Below are 20,433 nucleotides of genomic sequence, written 5' to 3' on the forward strand. Positions count from 1 at the left end.
AGACTTTTTACAAGAAACTGCATGTTTTACAGCTGGTAAGTTGTTTCAGTTCTGCACTCGGCACAGATCCAGTGCAACAAAAGAGTCTTCCTGACTTTTTATGAATTTTGCTTTCTGGTATCTTATCTAGGATATGTTAGCTTTTTGGGAATGCACACACGTAATGCAATCTACCAAAGCCCTTGGAAAACAAATTCTAGGCATGAAGCTGAGATACATCTAGCTACAAAAGGACATTTTTACAGCTAAAATAAATTTTAGTATTCTCTGCAACTGAAAMCGCTTGTAGAGGATGATTTAAGAACCACACTACTCTGGTGATAACTTTTGCATCCCTTACTGAAATTTCTCACATTAAAAATTCACACTGCAGATACAGAATAAATAAGAGATGTCACATAATTACTTCATGCCTTAGAATTTTGCTCCCTAGTTAAGCYAAAACTAAGTACAACTTGAGTAAATTTTACAATGTATTATTTTTCCTGACATTTAAAGTTGCAATTGCATCAGTAGGGTTTTGAGCTTGAAGTTTTCTTATTTACAATGCCATTTTCATATCTCACATCAGGTTATCTAGTTTRTATGAGCTGTGTCATCTATTATATTTAAAAATGTAAACAGATACTTTAAAAAGGGTATATTAAATAAATACTTAAATACAGTCAAGCCAAGCAGTGAGTCAATCAGGCTGAAGATCTTTGCAAGATGAAATCTAAGCAAACAAACCTTTAAAAATAACTACAATTCAAAATCATGCAATTACCAGGCAAGAACTGTTGCACTGGTGAGTACTATCCACAAAATAAGGTAAAGCCAACACAACCCTGTTCCCACCACACAGTTCCCCCTACTCAATGAAACACAATGCATATGAATTAAACAGGACCAATTAGGCTATGCCTGACCCCTCTGCTCTTGACTGCTCCCTGCACTTTAACCCTGGCCTTTCCTGAACAACAAGCCTTGTTCTGGATGGGAGCCAATGTATTACAGCTTGAAAAGAGAAGGAGCAAGATGAAAGGACAGAAAGAAAACTAGAAGAAAACTTCATAGCTTTTTGGTTTTTACCTCAGTATCTCTGCTAGCTGGGCAGCAGTAGCCCAGGCTCCACGCAGCTGAGAGTGATCTCGCTTAAGGACCAGCAAGCAGTATTGAGTAAGACCATAATCRTATATATCTTGCTTAATTTTTTTTGATTCTTCACATCCCAAGGAAGGACTAYTTAAAATTCCTGGGGGAAAAAAGGCAGAGAGAGACAAAGAGGAACATAAGATTCTGATGTGCAACTTTTTTTTTCTTTTTCTAAAATATAAAAAGAGTATATGTGCACAGAGATAGGATTAATGTAATTGTAAAAGAACTAACAACAGCATAAAATATTTTGTCAGCAATTTTTTGCTGCCAAAGCTACAACCCATTTGTAGGATTATATGACAATTGGGAAGGATAGCTAAACTTAGGTTTCTATTTTCTCTCTACATATTTAGTAGCAAAACATACATTACCTGGGATATGGACCATTTGTATGAATTTCCTAGGCTAGATAAAACCACAACCACTGGGAAACATATAGCTTCCTTATAATTATATCCCAATTTAGAACAGGACCTGACTTGTTTCAACCATTCCTATGAGCAGTGGCTGCATAGCAGAAGGAAAGACAAGGAAGTCACACAGGAGCTYATGATCTTGTTTCTATGTTAAGATTTAAAAACTGAATACTGACAACCACCCTGGCTCTCTGCCCAAAAGCACTGGGAGAAATGATTTGACCAAGTGTAAGCTCCCTGCCTGTATTAGTGGGGAAAGGGCCCACATATCAGGGTGACAGCTGAAAGACAGAAAAAACTTCTATCCATTTGCTCCCAGCTCCTCCTCCTTATTGTTGCAAAGCCAAATGCCTCTCAGGAAACTCTCAAAACTCTCAGGAAAAGCTGCCGTATCAACCTTCCTTACAGAGTTTCAGAAAAAAACCTTCTGTATTTAATGAGGCAGGCAGGAGAAAGACTGCCCACAGTTCACCAGCTCATCCTTTTATTTTAGGAACGGCATTAATTACCCTTTAACTTCAGCAGCAGCAGGGGGATGTCCTGTTCTCTACTCTCAGTGACCTGAGCAGCCAAGGCCAGGACCTGGGGGTCCGCGGCTGCCATAGGGAACAGCCAGAGGCGCACACCACCATCGATTCCAGCCTCTTTCCTTTTTATGTTAAGGCGCGGGGTCCTCACACCAGTACTTCATCCCACCTCCAGCTCCTGCAGCACCAGCTGGAAGCCTCGGGCCGCAGGACTCCCCCTGAGAAAGGAAACAAACATGGAGGGAGCCCCATTCGCGATCCCTCTCGAGGCCGCGGGCAGCCGGACCGGCTCTGCCGGCAGGGCGCAGCTCCGGCCGGGCAGCCTGAGCGCGGCCCCACGGGGCGGGCAGGGGGAGCGGCCTCACCTCACCYAGAGCCGGGGAAAGGGCAGAGGGAGCGGTGCCCTCTCCCACCGGCGTCACCCCGGTGCCCCCACCGTCCCCGGGAGCGGCGGCGCCGGTGCCGCGAAGCCCTCGGACCGCGGAGCACCTACGGGGAACTCTGAGGGGACCCACACGCACCCCCGGCCCCTCTCACCGCCGCGCGGGGGCTCCCCGACTGCGGGGGGAGGAAGGGGGGATTGGAACGCCGAACCCGCGGTCTCCAACGCGACGGCTCCCCCACGCCCCCCTCCCCTCACAGCTGTGTGGTCGCGGCCTCTCTCCGCCAACCAGCGCTCTCCCCTGAGGGAGGAGGAGGTTATTTGCATATCCGTGTGCGGGCAGGCGCCTCCGATAACTCCACTGGTGGAGATCTACAGAGAGACGTGGTCATTGCCCAATCCAAGTCCGGAAAAGGAGGGGCTCTGCCCATGGCTGCCTATCGGAGCTCGGGTGGGCGGGTCCCGCCGGTCCGGGCGGTGTGAGGGATGCTCGGTGCGGGCGGCGGCGGCGGCCCTGGGGCCCGCCATGGTGTGAGGCTCTGCCGCGATGAACGGAGCGGTCCCGTCGCTCTACGATCCCAAGGCGCGGGTGCTAAAGCTGGGGGAGAGTTTCGAGAAGCAGCCGCGCTGCGCCTTCCACACCGTCCGCTGTGAGTGCTGAGGTTGGGGCAGCCCCTCGGGGGCTGCGGGGACCGGGAAGGCGTTCAGCGGCCCCCGGTCCCCGCGGTCCCCTGAAGGGCGAGGGATGGCTGTGGGCCGGCCTGGCATTGCAGGCTCAGTGGCTGCTTCTGTCCCGGGATTCTGGGTCGCAGCKGGGAGCCGAGTGCCGTGGAGTGCTGCTCCGGGATTTTGGGAGCGGTGCAGGTTTCACTCGGTGCTGGGAGCACATATGGCCATTGTATTCCAGAGCTGCCCCTCGCTACCAGCTGGACACTAGCTTMGTTTTTTATGCCTTTTCCATGGTGTCTCTCTGCGGTTCTGCTGGAAACTGAGCTTACCTGAACCTGTGGCTCTGCCCTCTTTCCTTGCACTCAGTTTTTAGAAGTTCCGTACAATTCAGCAATCAAAGGTTAAAGGCAGGCGGTGTTAATCACGGAGCCAGTACACCCTCCCTGAGTACATAATTACTATCTAGAGAGGTGTGTGCTCAAAGATTCTGAGGGTAGCTAGGAAACAAATGCTCCCAGGATTATAGTCCTTAGTAATTTAGGACTGCAGCTTCTGGTTTTGTTGTCTGGTTATTTATAGACTGATCCTTAAGATTCAGTCTCACGTATGTTCGTTCTCTGGAGTGTCCTGTGTGCTCGATGGGTAATGTGCTCTCTGTGAGCAAAGGGAACGGCAGTTAGGCAGGCAGCTTGTCTACAACTGTGGAAGCAGAGGAGAGGGGAAAACAAGCTATAAATGGATTTATACAAATGCTGCAATTTGAAATTTACCCTAATTTTAAAGAGGACTAACAACCCCGTCTGGTACCTCCTACCCTCAGAGTTTCATGCTGACTCTTGTAATTTGATGATTTATTCTGAAATCTGTTTTGAAATCTCTCTTCCTTTCCAACAAATGAGACATAGAAACTGGCACGTTCATCAGTTCTATCAAATGCACATGCGGAGGAAATATCCTCCAACATCTGACATTTTTATTAACAGTTGAGTAAAAGAGAAAACAGCTGCTGGTTAGAAGTTAAGATTGAAAGTATCAATATCTTCATTTTCTCAAGTGTTAAGAGCCCAGTAGCCATATATTAAAGCAAATATTCTCTGATTTGATGAGAAACTTTGAAACTGTTGTATGCTTATTTAAGACAACATTTAGGGGTTTGCCCCTGAACAAGGTTAGCGCGGCTGTCACCTGTGTCTGAGCTCCGAGCCTCCTGCTGTGCTCACAGTGCTGCCCAGCAGCCTGGTTTTCCTGYCCGGTTGGTGTGCTGGCTGGAGCCGTACTTCCCAGCTATGATCTCTGCCGCCTGGCCCGTGGCTGCAGGCCGAGTTATGGAACTGGGAAGCTCCCCAGCTGCAGGAATGCCGCCGCCAGTGACTAGCAGCGTGAGCTGGGGCAGGCAGTGAGGTGAGGAGCGTGTGCCGAGGCGTGGAGCGTGTGCCGTCCGATGGGCTGCCTCGGCACTTCCTCCGGTGTGCGAGACAGGGAACCGACAGGGTGCGACACTGGCCCTGTCTTGCCTGGAGCCGCGGGCTCAACCCCACATATGTTATCCCAGAAGAGCCTCTTGACGCCATTCTCCCTAAATCAGCACAGACAGTGTTGACTGTAGCCTTTCCTTATTTATTTGTGGTGGAAATAATACTTGGTAGGTGATGGTGCATAACAGAGCTTGCCGTGCTGATGCCTGAACACATGCTCGTTTGCAATGTCTCAGAGTTTTGAAAAGGACCAGAAATTGATACCTTCTTTWGCTCAAAACTTATTTTAAACAGTACTTTTTATGTTGTTTTAGATACAAAATGTAAATCAATGTTAAATTGGGAAGTCATTTCACTTTTAACAAAAGTAACTATACTGAAACCCCAAGTTTTTATCAGCTTCTGGCATGCTTGTTATAGCAAAGTCAGAAACAGAAATGTATATTGAGAGTTGATGTTCTTTGCATTTTTAGCCACTTATCTACGTCTCTCAGGTTTGGGATCAACATTTTCAAAAACTATTTATTGATTCTTCTGAAAGTAATTRTGGAGATTTATCTTTTGAAATATAACACAGCTTGTTCAGCCTTTTTATCCATTAAAACATAAAGGTGTTTTTTCTAATTCTATCTGAAATATTTAAAACTTTATAATGGATCCTGAGAAAAACAGCTAGACTTTGAATTCCACTGACTTATGGAATGATCTGCTTAGGGAAATGGTACATGATACACTAGGAAAAAARAAGGCTTTTACTTAATAGCCTCTAACTTCAATTAAGTGGTGCCTACATTTGTAAGATTCCTGAAAACTCTGTAATTAATCCAGTCTGTTTTTATATTCAGATGACTTTAAGCCTGCATCTATTGATATGTCCTGTGAAGGAGACCTTGAAGTTGGCAAAGGTGAACAGGTGACAATAACGCTGCCAAATATTGAGGTGAGTTGGTGTGGYTAAAGAATGGCAGGCTCGAGGGAATGGTTAATTTTGTATAACTATATATCCTGAATATGGAAGGGCATAAGGTTTCAATGCTGTTTCAGAGCTGCCCGTGTGATCTTTAAAGTAGAAAAACAATTGCTCTAAGAATGTAAGACTACAAAAGATACAAAGGTTAAACAGCTGCACTGTAACTTTAAGTGTATTTACTGCTCTGRAAATATGCTGTAGGATGACCCAGAAGTGTTGCGTACACAGAAAACTTCATGTGTATGTTGGCAGTGCAAGTTTCCCCTTGGTATTTATTGCTCTAATGCAGTTCTAAAGCAGGAAAGACTGGAAAGGGAAAATTTACTACCTGCCATACTTTACTGCTCTGCTGATAGGGAATTGAAACCCCTTTTGGTGACAGGAGTCCTAGAGAGAGCCTGCTCTCCTTGGGAAATAAACATTTAATCAGTTTCAAACTAAGCTAAGTGAGTAAAATCCCATTCCAGTCAAACACCAGCTGCTTTTGGACATAGGTACTGTGAATCTAATTTGAATCAACCGGTAACATTTTAATGACTAGAACAATCACTTGTGAACTTGTTATTACTGATGTATTCCTGTTTCTAAGAAAAAAGACTACAGGAGTAATACTTACTGAAGTTCTGCTTTWATAGGGCTCAACTCCACCAGTGACTGTGTTCAAGGGCTCAAAGAAGCCTTACCTGAAAGAATGTATCTTAATTATCAACCATGACACTGGAGAATGTCGCCTAGAGAAACTTAGTAGCAACATCACTGTGAAAAAAACCAGGTGAGTGRTTCACAGGAGAAACAACGGTGCTTTTCTCATTGCGAAAATCGATTTGTTAACGATTCTAAATTGAGATATATCACTACACATTTTTATTTTTAGGACAACATAATTTTAGAAAGTACATGGCTTTGTTCAAAAGAGTGAAAAGCCTGTTTTCTTASCAAACTGATTTCACATCTTATAAGTCATGACTGCAGAAGAAATGGGAATTTATTTTTTTTGTTAACCAAAACACGTTATATYATTGAAAGAAATATTTTCTGGTGACTAAAGAGGGAGGAAAAAAGATCTGTTTGGCTGGTAGCTTGCTTACTGTCTTCTGATTTGTAAATAAGGAAATTAAAAAGAAAAAGAAAATTTTGTGACAGGTTTAGTAATTTTAATGGCTTGTTTTTCTGATACCAAGTTTTTAAAATTTTTTTTGGGCTGCTAAGTCCATATAAGYAGTTTCCAGCAGAATTACTATTAAGTGATCCTGAAAAGCAAAGTATAAAAACATATCAACTGACAAAGTGTTATAAAGTTATTAGCATTGTATAAAARAGAATTTTAAGCACTTATATACAATATTAATAGCATAATCTTAATATATTATGTATATTAGTATAATAACTTACCAGTGTAATAACTTCCAAAAAATCTAAAGATGCTATTTAGAAAGGCATGAGAAATAATTCCCTGGTACCATATCCCCTGTATTCTTGCCTTTTTCTTGGCATCTTGCCTTCTAGTAATTAAAAATCTTTTGCTTTTACACACAGAGCTGAAGGAAGCAGTAAAGTCCAGTCTCGCATTGAGCAGCAACAGCAGCAAATGCGAAATGCTACAAAGGTTCCAAACAACGTTAAAAGCTCTCCATCAAAAGAAAAAACGTTTCCATCTTCTCCTATGGATGATATTGAACGTGGTAAGCTCCACTGGCACATAAGTTCCAGAAACTTTGCTGTTAACAAGCAACTAGTTTTTATAGAGGTTTTTGCTTGTGTGGGTTGTTTTTGTTTTGTTTTATTTGAGTTTCACACTAGAAGCTGATTRTGTAAGCAACTTTACTCTGATATGGAAATGACCACTCTGGCTTAAGTGGGTTAAAAAACCGTATTTGTAGCTTGCTAAGGTAAAAAAACCAGCTGAACCATTAGGCTTAATAATACCAGGGGTCTCACTGCTCTCTCCTCGACTGTCTTCCAMTCCTACTTTAATCAAATATATGGTTGGTTGTATCATGGTACTGGAACTACATCACTTCCATGTTGACATCTCTCCTTTTTCTCTCTGTGCTCTCAACAAACATGGGTTACAGTACTTTACAGCTCAACATATACTTTAAATTAAGATACAGCCTTGTCAAAGATGAGGGTCTGATGAAAAGAACAGCTAAAAACTTGCATAAATCAACCCTTGAGCAGTGTTATGTACTATTTCCTTGAGAGACTCTGGTTTGGTGTGACACTCATATTTCACTTAATAAAAGGCCTTATTTCCTTTTGGAGGACAAGGAAGATGGCAGGTGTAATTAGATGGCAGGTGTAGTAATTACTTGCTACAGAAATGCTGACAGGTGGCAGTTTCATTGCCTGGAACTGACATCTGCCTCCTAAGTTGTTCTGAATTCCTTGAAACAGATTTTTTTTAGATGTATCATTATGAAAATGGTTTTTGTTTCAATTTTGGTCTTAAGCTCTGACCAGAAATCTATATTGCAGAATAGYATTAGAATGCACCTAAGGCTGCAAAGAGGAAGGAAAACATGAGCACATGAAATAAAATGATGTCTTTTCTAGGTGGTCTGTTCTTTTGGGGTGAGTGGTGGTGTCRAACATTGAAAGTCTCCAAAGTGGCTGCCAATGTACCAAACTCTTGCAAAGTGCCCGTCCAATTCTGAGTACTATTTAAAATGCAGAAAAAAGGAAGAGGATGGTAGAGACATTATCAAGTCATCTAGTCTATTTTTCTATCCTAAAGGCAGATTTCTGGTGGAATTTTTAACCTGTTCTTAAAACCTTCTACTAACAGGTCCTTGTACTTGGTGGCAAGCCATCCCAGGGCTTTCCTCTCCTTACTGTTCAGGTTCTCCCTTGTAAATAGTCTGACAGCAAGGCCATTACTACTTTCATATTTATCATCAAGTTCAGAGCAGATTGCTGCTTTTGAGCAGCCCTTCATGGACAGAAACTCCTCTGTCCTTCCTGTTCTTTATGCAAAATAATGCCAGTTGGTTCAATCTTTCCTTAGCAGTTTCCTTTCTAAATCCTTGATTTGTTGTCAATTTCTTTTTGCTTTCTCGCAATGATTCCAAAAACTTCCTAAGGTAAAGTCCCCAAACACATCCATTGTTACAACTAAGGTTTTTGCAGTGCTGAGTTCAGCAGGAACTGAGAGCGAGGCTGTCTTATAGGCACTATTCATCTTTATACACAAAGAACAAATACTATCATGTCTAGAGTATCACAAGACCAAATAGTATCAAGTCATTTCCGCAATAGCATCGTGTGGTAGAGCAGTGTGTGGGGATCCTCTGTAACTCTCAAGCTCTGCAGAAGTGTTGCCTACTTAATCATTCTTCATCCCATGGTTGTGTAACTGATTATTCCTGCTTACGTACACTACCTGGAACTTGTTTCTAACTTTGTTTTCTGGGGTGGGAGGGAAGCTCATTCTGCTCTTATCCTCTATTATCCTCTAGTGTATGTACAGCTCTTCGTTCACTGGTTAAAATCACTTAATTTAAATACTATCTGATTAAATTGTAACAAAATTCAAGGCAGAGATCTTATTTATCAGCTTCTGGTATTGGCCATTTACGTAAAAATTTTTCTTATATTAGACATTGCTTAGGAGGTAGTGAAATTAAATGCTTAGGACTTGAGGCGTCCTTCAGTTAGGTGTCTTGCAGCTCCAGATATGTGGTAGATCATGTTCTCTTTTACATGTCCTTAGTAAAAGAAGGATGATTACATGCTTCCATTTATTTTTTTTCTGCTCCCTTTSTCTTTTTCCTTATGTTTGATTTGTCCAGTTTTTAATTATTCTTTTTATTCTTTCCTAKCATTGGATTAATTTGTCCCTGTAGCCATAGCTGCATTATTTCAGGTGCCATTTTTCCTATCCATTTTTGTTTAGACTGGCCTTTGATAAAACTGGCCTTTCCTTTAGACTTGCCTTTGATAACTCAGAGTCTGTTTCATGGAAATTTGTTGAAGAGTAATCCCTATTTCCCCCCTCTCCCTTCTTCTCTTAAGCTTTGCACATCTTGGTGACTTTCATCTTCAATGTGTTCTCTATTGGGTAAATTTGAATTGAGATGAGCTACTCTTCTACTTGCTTCTTTGGTCAGCTATATCAAAGCTGTTCCTGAAGTATTCTAAGAGCTTGTAAAGACCATCTTAACAAATGTCTGGGTAGTTACAATCTTGTATAGTGATGAACTTCGGCAGCCTTCATAACTCCTCAAGTCCTCCCTGCACCATGATTCAGTGGTCTGTTTCAGACTTCTCTCAGCACTCATGTTTTGTACAATTATTATGTGTACCCTTCTGCAAAGATTAACTTCCTCTATATGTTGGGCTTAAGCTAATGTGTCAGAACTGCATACTGTGCAGCATTATTCACACTTCCAAATCTATAATGAAACAAGGATTTGGTGAAATCTTCCTAATATAAACTTTGGATGGTTCTTTTGGATATACTTCATGCTTCACTTGATTTTTAGCAAAATGTCACATGGTCCAAATAAGTATATTGATTGAAATGCTGAACTGCTGGAGGCATTTTGGGTGCAGCTGCAGACATCTTACAGTGACTGATCTGTCTGATTGTAACTGCAGTTTTTAGTCAGTGAAAGGCATCTTTTGCCRTGCTAAGGAAAACACAGAACATTTTCTGCTAGTTGCAGAATTAAAGCTACGTGGGATGCATCACCCCATGGAATGTGAGGGTAAGCAYTTGGGGGTTAAAGTCACCCATGTTCTAACATTTGGCTTGAAAGGGAGAAAGTTTCAGCCTACAAGAGAAGAAAGGCACATGACAGGCTAGATACTCACTTGTGCTCTTTTCTTTGTTCTGGAGAGTTTTGGTGGGTTTGGTTTCATTTTTTTTTTTTTAAGTTGCTGTAGTATATGTGCCTGATGTCTGTTGCTTTATTTCCCTTTTTCCCCTCTTCCTTATATTTCAATTATGATGATTGTAAACTGAGGAACAAATCATATCGTTTGCAGAGCTAAAAGCAGAAGCCAGTATCATGGACCAGYTGAGTAGCTCTGACAGTTCATCTGACTCTAAAAGTTCTTCGTCTTCTTCATCAAGTAGTGAAAATAGTTCTAGTGATTCTGAAGATGAGGAAATGAAGCCCTCTCTTCCTATGTCGATGCCATATTTGCAGCCTCAGCCTACTGTGTCTGCCATACCACAACAGGCTGTTCCTGACAAAGATACCAGTCATAACAGATCCCAAGAGAGCAGTGGTCATATGATGAATACACTACGTAAGTACAAAGGCTGTTCTTTTCTTAGTGCACGATTCCAGACATCAAGATTCTGAAAGGAAACCATATTGTTTTTAAGTATGTCTCTGTTATAATTAAAACTGTGGGAAGTGATCCTAGGTTTTGATTGTTCAGCAGCAGGCTGAATTAGACACTGGGCTAGAAGGTTAGTGGTTCACAGAGATATTAAATTAAAGCTGTAGCAGTTGAAAATATTTTCTCAGCTCTTCTGGCTTCCTTCCCAGTTCTATAGATTGGGACTGGAGAACAGTAATTTTGTATTGAAAATACTTGAACTAACAGGACACTCCCTAAACATATGCTTGTAATTGCTTGGATAGAACTATGGGAAGGATACTATGGTTGCAATACTCTGAGTTACAGAAGAGATGGTGTATTCTTAGCTGTGTCAGTTACTATTTTTCATGGCAGTGTTCCACTGGCCAACACAGCAAAATTGTCCTTTGCATGTATAAGGAATGAGGTGATTTGCTTTCAGGTGATATTATCCTATACTACCCATTCAAACAACTAAAAATGTAATTTGAAGAGTAGCTGTGATGTCCAAGAGGGGTTGCTGCATAGCCTGGAATTGAATGCTCAATGTATTCAAAAACAGGAGACTTTGGAAAACTCTCATGTTAAAAAAAAGCCCACTAGGTAGAGAAACTGAAGTTCTACCTAAATAAGAGGATTACTCAGACATAGAAGTGAGTATTCGGCTGTGGTAACTCTTCCAAAATGATTATATTTTTAATTAGCTGCTTAGCTGCTGGCATTTGGTTTGAAGAGATTTCCATCAACCCTGGTTTGCAGCCTAAGATCATTATGATTTATAATTTATATGTAAACTTCYTATACTGAAATTTTAGACTGTCAGATCTTTTATTTCAGCTCTTAATGGATAGCATGAATGGCTTTTCTCTTTTTCATTCCTTTTAGCTAGTATTTAAATACTTAAATAACCTCCATTGATATTTAATTATGTACTGCATTAACAGATAAGATCAGACTGAAAAGTCCTGTGACCTTCTCTTAGCATAGAACTAAATGCTGCTTTCATTTTACTGTCACTGCAGAGAACAATGTCTTCATGTTTACAGTTTGCGTAACTTTAAAGTGCCACTTACTTCAACCCTTACTCACAAATGCTATTTCCTATTCTCCATGCTTTAAATAAAACTTTTATGAAAATGTGATTAAGCTCTATMCCCAGTGACAGAATTTCAGCAAAGCTTCCAGTGAGAAATACACTTACAGGTACAGGTGGCCAAGTCCATCAATTCCTGCATAGGGACAAAATGCTGCTTAAACCATGACAACCATCAAGGCTGTTTCAGGGGAAGTTAGTGGCTTGATGTTGCTTGCATGTTCTCAGGTAGAACCTCTGCCTGTAACCTCAGGCTTCTAAGCTTGCCCAACTCTTGAGATTAATGCCATTTACTTCTATTATGGTTACAGATTTTTACTGCTTAAAATGATTCCATCCCCCACTTTCAGTGCAGTTAACACTTACAAGACACTTCCACTAGTTAAAGCTCAAACCACTCCTTCCAAGGAGATAATTTTTCTCTGGCACTGTTGCTGAGGGAATTTGGCTGGAGAGTGAAACCTGGAGAAACTCARTGGATAGCACATTGTTTACTTTGAATGGCAAGGGTTCTCAGTCAGGATTTTGTACAGTAATTTCTTCCGTCTCAAATAAGGTTTTGCAAAAATAAAATTGAATCAACAAATGTAAGCACAAGCTGCTTGCTTGTCTAATCTTGCTTTGAGGTGTGCGTGCCTATGTCTGTGACTAGTTTTATGCACCTCTGTAGAATCAGAGCCATACTTGGTAATTAGTGAAGATTTTCTTTGCTTTCTATGTGCAGGCAGAAGGTTGGGGAAGCTTAGAGAGCAGAGCTTCATCTTGCATGTAGAAATTATACAACAGAGATTTTGTAGAACTTGGAAAATGGAGGAGGCGATTAGCATAGTAACTAGATACTTCTGTCAGACACATATCTACCTCTTCAGGAATCTGGGGCTYGAAATGCCCCTCAGTCACAAAGTACTGCTTCTTCCCTTTGTACCTTGAGAAGCTGGTTATATAGGCTTGCAATTTGCCTYATAACAAAGTCTGTAAATAGTGGCACTAATGAATCTGTTCTTCATGAATATTTGATCATATGTTGCTTTATGTSTACTTTTTGTTTAAACAAGGGTTATATTAAACAAAGTAACTTTCCAAAGAAAACCCAGCATAGATGGGCTCTTCTGGGGCCTAGTGTTAGGTGGTACTTAGTATTCAACGCAACTTCACTTCTTTTGGTACTTGATGCTGATACAAACATAGCTGGTTTATTTTGTCAAGTAATAATTTTCTCTCATATTACTTTGGTGTTGGTGTGACCACTAAGATCTGTGAAACACTGATCACTCCTATGAATTTCCCTGTCCCCTGTAACGAACAAGAATTCAGCTGAATATATTACATTCACCGATTTAAAAGCATAGGAAATGTTGTAATTTTCAGTGCAATCTATTTCCCCAAATTATATTGCTAATAAGCAACTGACACCATGAAAACAATTCACCTTTTCTCCKCCACTTCATTGCTGCCTCCTAATTACAATAGAGTCTAGATGTTTCTTCAGGGTCCTTGTAAAATGAGCTTTCTATCTTTGCATCAAATAATCTGAAAGCAACCAGCTCTAGATTGTGCTATTTTACCCTCTCCCTGAAGGTGTTTTTTGGAGGTAGGGTTGTAAAAATGAGGCAGAAAATTTAGCCTGAAGTGAATCCTAACATATTAATTCTGACTCTGGAACTTGGAGTTCCTGCTTTTCCCATCTGTTGGTTTTCACAAGCATTGATATTTTTGGCTGATATTACAGGGTTTGTGTAATTTCTATTAACTGTGTTGAAATAACTTTTGAAGGCTGCAGAAATACTATTTGGAAGGTTATCTTCCTGTTCACACTCACTGTCCTCTCCTAAAGTAGGTAGTGCATAACAGGGCTGGGATTTCTAAGAATTTACTATTAATTCTCCTTTGAGTGATAAATACATGAGTTTAATTTACCAATACCATTCTCTGTCTTGAAGATTTTTTAGGATATTATATTGTTCTGAGTAATTATTGACAAATAACATGATTTTGTTCTTTCTAAATTGCTTTTAAAATTTATCTTAAAATAGTATGGCTGTAATTTTTTTCTCTATATARAGGACTGCAAACAAAAAATTGTCTATAGTAATACTTCAAAGATTGCTGGAAACAGCATCTTCACTATTCTTTTCTTGTAAAAAGTGTTTTTGTTGTTGCAGAGAAGCATGTACCACTTTCTAAGCTTTAGATGACACAGTGGAAAACAAAGGAAGGCTAAATGCAGCCATGTTAAAGACTCCAGTGTTCTGGSAGAAATTATGTGCCTGAGAACAAAAGATCCAATCTGAGTGTCTTGTGGGGTTTATCCCCTTGAGGTTACTTTTTCACCCATCTGCAAAAGAAATCTGTGAAGGGTGCTGCAGCTGAGGAAAGGGCATGTGAAAATAGTGTTTTGGCTAAGTTTTCTCATTTTCTGTGATTTTTCTTTGGTTTTCAGGCCATTTCTGCACAACCTGAGATGATTTTTTTTGTAATGGTTGTTTGTCAAGGAAGGTGTGGGTAAAAGCATACTAGTTGGAACAGACTCCTAAAATCGTGTGGGAAGTTCCTAGATATGATGTAGATTGTGTATAGCATGCTGCTGTATTTTTTTGTTAGTTATCTGTCATCCTGGGAAGATTCCCTCCCTCCCACCCCCTGAGTTTATGGACATCCAGAGCAAGCACCGTGCAACCTCTTTACTTCCTCATTTTGAAATATATATATAGAGAGCCACCAAATTAAAGTGCTGTGTAAAATTTCTTTTGATGTTTTGTTTGCTCACTTGTTCCAAAACCAGTTTGAAATAGTAGGTCACTGATACATCTTTAAGTGGTATGTCAAAGAGCTGCTCTTGATTGAGACACCACTTTGTTTTCAAGCACAGCTGAGTAGCATTCAGATGTGTTTCAAAAAAACCCAACAACTTGTTTTTCATAAGACTGCACTCACCAGCAGTTTTTCCACTTGTGAAGCATGAGAATGTGGGTGGCAGAGATAGCTAGGTGTTGTCTTTTGTGATCTGGTGATATTAAATAAATGCCCTTGTGCAAATAAGCTAATGGTTTCCTTGCCAAGATTTTAAAATTTGAATCTCTAAGGTTCTGTCACAGGGGAGTTTGGTTCTACACCTATTTATTCCTTCTTCATAGAATAGTTTGGGTTAGAAGGGACTTGAAAGATCATGTAGTCCAGCCTCCCTGACCTGTTCGGTATTAACTTTTGTAAGTCTTAATTGGGATAGGGAATACTTTGAAAATTATTTCCTTGAAAATTACTAATACATTGACTCTTTCTCTTCTAGGAAATGACTTGCAGCTGAGTGAATCTGGAAGCGATAGTGATGACTGAACAACTTTTTGGCCTTAAATGTATCACCTTTTTCGCTAAATATGTCTTAGCATCTGTTTTGCACTAAGATTAGATTACCAGAGACTGGAATGAATGTCCTCAATTTTGATAATAGACATCCTAATTTTCTACTGACACATCATGTCTATAATACAGCAGCATTGATATCCTGTCAGTGCTATAGTTATGTGTTTATCTTTCAAATTACTGTATTTACAGTAAAATTATGTATGATCTGATTTTGATTATTTTTGCCTCAGCCACCTGTTTTACTTGAAACTGATTTGTAACAGCTAGTTACTTTATATAAATAGTTATGGAATGGAGAGATTTCTGATATTTATGGAGGCAAGTTTCCTTCCTATCATTTAAATGCTGATCTCACAACTTTGACTTGGAGGGAGTGAAAGGGAGAACAACTAAATGAGGGCTGCTGTGTCAGCTACACTTTTTGTTCAGTTCACAGTTCATACCTTTAAGGAAACTGCTGAATAATGTGGTCCACTAGTGCAGTTACAGTTTACAATTGTTCAACACATTGCTGAATTCTTAATTTCATTGTATTATGGGACTTTATATTTCTGAGCCTCAAGATTCCTAAGGGAACTTGTCTATTCTCTGCCTTTTTTATGTAACTTGAATAGGCTGGTCTTTTTGCAACCTTTTTGTATCTAAATTTAGGTAACTGCAGAGACAGCAATGAATTTCCTTCATTTAATTCTGTAACAGAAATCAGAAATTTTCTTTGTAGAAGGATAAAAATAATTTAATAAAGCAAATATTTATAATTTTCATGCATCAGATTCTGTTTTTACTGGTAAAAAATTYGATTTTCTACCTAAAGTAGTCATGCCAGTGAAGGGGTCAGACAAAGAAATAAAGCTGTAAAATAGTAGCTAATAAGGACTCTCCATCCTGTCTACAAGACTGAAGTGTTTGTTCCTCTTGCTACACTGAGGTGACCCTTACTTTGCCAAAAGGTTATGCTGGTATAAGTGTTCTGGTGAATGTTTATTACAGATTATGTCCAAATGCCAGTGGGAAGTAATAGTATGTTAGACAAGAAAAGGTCTTATTTTTTCCACATTTGAAATTATACTTCAAGACCTGAAGAACTGAGGATCAGGCTCCAAATTTCATCCTGTGATTTACTAATGAAGAGTTTTGTAACAGTAGCCAATGTCTGTAGGGTGAGTTCTGACAAGATAAGTCTGCTTAGTCTTGCACAGAAGTCTCCTTTGCTGGATTGCAGTGATTGGGTCAYAATTCTATGTCTAAACTGTGAGGATTGAATCTTATATGTCCGCCTGAGTGTGCAGACTTGGAAAAAATGCACACTCAGTAAAAGTATRCAATAGATGGTACTAGAGGAGCTTATTCTCTGACCTTTGCTCTATCAGTCCAATAAAATATGGGAAATTAAATGAAATATGGAAATGGTGCTTTCCAATGCTTCTGTACCTTGTGCTCTGTACCCCAGACTATGGTTTTGTGCTCTGCACCAAGTCACAGCTCATTAATCTTTTGGCTTCCTAAAGTTGGTTTCATAAGAAGCAAAAAGTTCTTGTGTTTATACTCAAAGGAGCAAGCCCAAGTTAATAGCCATGGGTGACCAGGTGTTAGAAAAGGGCTAATGCACAACCTTGAGGGTGGATACTATGAAATAAACCTGTAAGACATTTGAAACTCTTGGGGGAAAGGGTATTGAGTTCTCTGATAGATTCTGGCTGTTGGTGTGGGAACTCTAGCAGAGTACCTGGCTCTTGGCACGTGCTGCTGATCAATTCTACTAACAGCCATGTGAGGAGCTGAGATGTTGTTCCTGTACACTAAGAAGCAGCCCTGTGTGCTGAATAAAGGGGTACATGTTAATGCAGTGTCCTGAGCTGAAATGTCTTCTTTTTGCCTCCCCTCTGTCCCCAGTGGTTCATTTAAATCAAAGCCTTCCCTTAGGTTGATGCTAAATTCTAACYCCAGCCAGAATGCTGCTGTTTTTCCTGCACAGAGTGAGGAGATGTGTGGAAGCACCGACCAGGCTACCATCTAAATCATGCAAAGTGCATGTATTCATGGATTATAACYACTCCTTCAGTGATAAAACTGTTGAGTGTAATCTGTATATAACTGTACTCACATGTATACGGATGCTTAAATACAGCTCTGGGAGTAAAGCAGATTTCCAAGTTCCTGTGTCTCAGGACTCTAAGCCTGTGCTATCTTGAGGATTTGATCTTTGGGTTAAAAGCTTTCTAGGAAGGGAAGAATGTTATTTAAGCTTTTGTATAGTATTTAGTACAGGATGGTTAGTGGCCTGTAAGATAATGTGTCAAATGTGTCAAATGCATATTTGTGATAATAAACAGCTTTCCTTTAAGTAACATGGCGGGAAATAACATTCTCTAACTGTTCTTGGAGAGATAAGGGGAAAAAATAACATGTAAATGCATTAAGGAATAAAGCTCTGCATGCCATTTCTAGCCCAAATATATATGATCTGCTCCTGCCTTATCCATGTACCTGTCAAGCATTGGCAGGTGAACTAAGGAGCTTGTTCAGCCTCTTGTCATGCAGAGAAYGTGGCAAGAATTTGTGACTTGCAGGGGGCATTTCCTCTCCTAAGCTTGGGTTATATGCCCTGAGCAGTGTTAAGCCTCCATATCTCCCTACTGCAGGTTGTTCCCATATGGCAGGAATGAGAAGGGGATTGCATTGAAATATAGAAGCAATTTTCTTTTCTTGGACCCTGATTTGAAAATTCTATTCTTCTTCCTTAAAACCGGTTTTATTCATGTCATATCAATCTAACTAGAAAATAATAAAATCAGTAACAGTTGTAAGTTCCATGACCACTGTTCCTACAACCTCTGAGTACCTCTTTCAAAATGATTTGAAATGTATCTGGCTCTATCTTGTTCCTTTCAGTTATTTTGTCTTTACATCCACAGATTGAAAGCATTTGTATGAAACCAGAGATGCATTTGCATAATATTTTATTGAGACGTTATATATYTTTCTGTGATATTGTAATTAAGCTACTGTGTATGTTTTTGATTTGAAGAACAGCTGCTTATCACTTATATTGATAAACCAAAAATACCTTCCCAATGCAGCTGAAAACTTGAGAATTTTTTAGTCTTCAATACTAAGGATCACTGCAGCCACAGCTCACCCGTCCTTCCTCTCTCCATGGCACCTGGTACAAGCACAGTTTGTCTGGTAACTACTACTTCAAGGTTGCAGTAATCAATCCTTGTTAAGTCCTGAAATGGGGATTATGTGTACTTACCAATTGTACCTACCTTGCCTGGCAGCTTCCAATTTTTTAAAGAACTCTATCCTACTCTTGTTTTTCGTGAATCCTGCCRTAGGGCATGTRGAGAGGCCGATGTCATCTCTTCAGGGTAGCTCTGGCTCCACTCTATTTCATGATAAACACTGGGATTGCCATTTACTTGGGCTTTTCTGAAAGCAAGATATGAGGAAAAGGMGTTTTGAATATTGTTAAAATATATATTCATGCTGCTTTGATGGAGATAGGGGAAATGCAATAAGAAGGTGAAGATGTATTGAAATGAGGAGAAAAAATGTGAGAAATTAGAATTTCTTTCACAGTTTAGACCTCAAATATGATAGGACTAGTTATCCATATGTGAGGGAGGATAGAAAGACTTATATGTCTCAGCTATTACTTTGTCCAGTTCAATGAAACTGCAGGAACAGCTTCTCCTAGTAGTTAAGTGGTTAGCAGTAGCATCTGAAGGCAGCAGCTCCTTGCTTACCAGATATATGCACAGGASTGGGCTGAAGTAGTGGAAGTCATTAAAGAATCTGTTACTGTGTTATTTCCCTWCTTGAAGATTCTCATGATGGAAAAAGTCTTCTGGAGGGCAGGCTCAGAGCTCAAGGGTTGTGTCAGCATGGACAGCTACTCAGCTCCTAAGCAGAGATCAGAGATACCAACTTCACAGAGGGTTTGTGTAAAACTAGTGCCACAWCTGCTGGGAACAGCAAGGACTTTGGCTGTAGTTGTGTCTGTGGTTTTCTGAATCCATAGAAGAAATGAGTGTGTTCTCAGATTTTCTTTCTGTGAAAAGCAAATCCCTCTGCTGTGGTGAGGAAGGAATGGAGGTTAGAGGCAAAGATGAAGGAGCCTTTCATTCAACAGAGAAGGCTTTGTTGATGTACAACACATACCTGGTGAGTTAGCTGCTGAGACCTCTCTTGACTCGCTTTGAACAGGGGCCCTTGTTACAGAACCTGTTCTCCATCTCTCATCTCCYATGCACTGAGCAGCTTGGCTTGTTCTCGTAAGTGCTTACGCATGAGAGAGGATTACTTGCTCTGTCCAAGAGATGAGGCCTTCTTCATGCTGTTATTTAAAGTTTAAAGAAAAGTGGAGTGTCTTATAAAGATAATTAAAGAAGACCCAACAGCAACCCAAACTCTCCTTTAATATCTTTAGTTTCACTTCCACATGCTGTGTATCTTGTTCTACCAGTTTCAATGCTCTTGCCCAACAGTTGCACAATGGCTTCCTTTTAGCAACCAGCAGAATTAAACTTGAGCTCACCTAATTGGATGTACCTTTTCTAAGATGTGCTGAATTTCCAATAAAATCTGCAGACCCTTATTTTCCTTGTGCCTTTTCATTGCTATGACTTTTGGAATAAATACTCATGGACRTCCTTATGCACAGCTCCCAGAGAGACATGGGAGTTGGTTGTAGCCTGAAAATACCAATTCATCCGTTATCCAATTGCCTTTTTTATGCCTGACTCTCTGCACAYTGGCAATTAATGAAAATATTTAGTCTTTTACCACAGTTTTGACACAAATGTTAACAGTAGTATTAAAAAATCTCCTACTGTGAAGAGTTCCTAAAAGCTAAGGCTGTTGTAAAGGCAAGTGTCTAACTGAAATTCCCCCTTCAAATAAAAACRTGTTTGTTCCAGTTTGCCAGAATAATGAGGGCACAACAAATTATTTGGGAATTATCTGTCCTTCAGTGATTATGCTAAACATGTTTGTGTGCCTTATGATCCTCACCTACTACAGTGTGGAATAACTTCCACTCCCATGCTGCACCATGATTTTTGCAGGTTTTTTTTTCTGGTTCCC

The 20,433-nt window shown here is 40.2% G+C and overlaps 2 protein-coding genes across 7 annotated transcripts in view; one reads left to right on the forward strand and one right to left on the reverse strand.

Moving 5' to 3' along the window:
- Nucleotides 1-3,524, reverse strand: part of IQCB1 (IQ motif containing B1) — a 23,890-nt gene extending 20,366 nt beyond the window's left edge. For 3 of the 6 annotated variants that reach the window (XM_057368551.1, XM_057368554.1, XM_057368549.1), the window contains exons 1-3: nt 2,446-2,852; nt 2,063-2,298; nt 1,072-1,234 (exon numbers count right to left, since the gene is read on the reverse strand). In XM_057368551.1, coding sequence (XP_057224534.1) covers nt 1,072-1,234; nt 2,063-2,156 — 257 coding nt within the window. In that variant the 5' untranslated portion in view covers nt 2,157-2,298; nt 2,446-2,852. Of the gene's footprint in view, nt 1-1,071; nt 1,235-2,062; nt 2,299-2,445; nt 2,853-3,460 lie in introns of those variants that run through there. The other 3 variants (XM_057368552.1, XM_057368553.1, XM_057368550.1) reach the window with 3 other exon arrangements.
- EAF2 (ELL associated factor 2) lies at nt 2,945-16,113 on the forward strand. The gene is made up of 6 exons (XM_057368556.1): nt 2,945-3,112; nt 5,452-5,546; nt 6,212-6,348; nt 7,113-7,258; nt 10,566-10,832; nt 15,269-16,113. Exons 1-6 carry the CDS (start codon nt 3,010-3,012, stop codon nt 15,313-15,315), a joined length of 795 nt encoding a protein of 264 aa, XP_057224539.1. The 5' UTR covers nt 2,945-3,009; the 3' UTR covers nt 15,316-16,113.
- Nucleotides 16,114-20,433: the final 4,320 nt, after the last annotated feature.

Source organism: Malurus melanocephalus, unplaced genomic scaffold (genome assembly GCF_030028575.1).
Source record: "Malurus melanocephalus ecotype Western Australia unplaced genomic scaffold, MMel_1.1 scaffold_94, whole genome shotgun sequence".
In the NCBI taxonomy this organism is placed as follows: Eukaryota; Metazoa; Chordata; class Aves; order Passeriformes; family Maluridae; genus Malurus; species Malurus melanocephalus.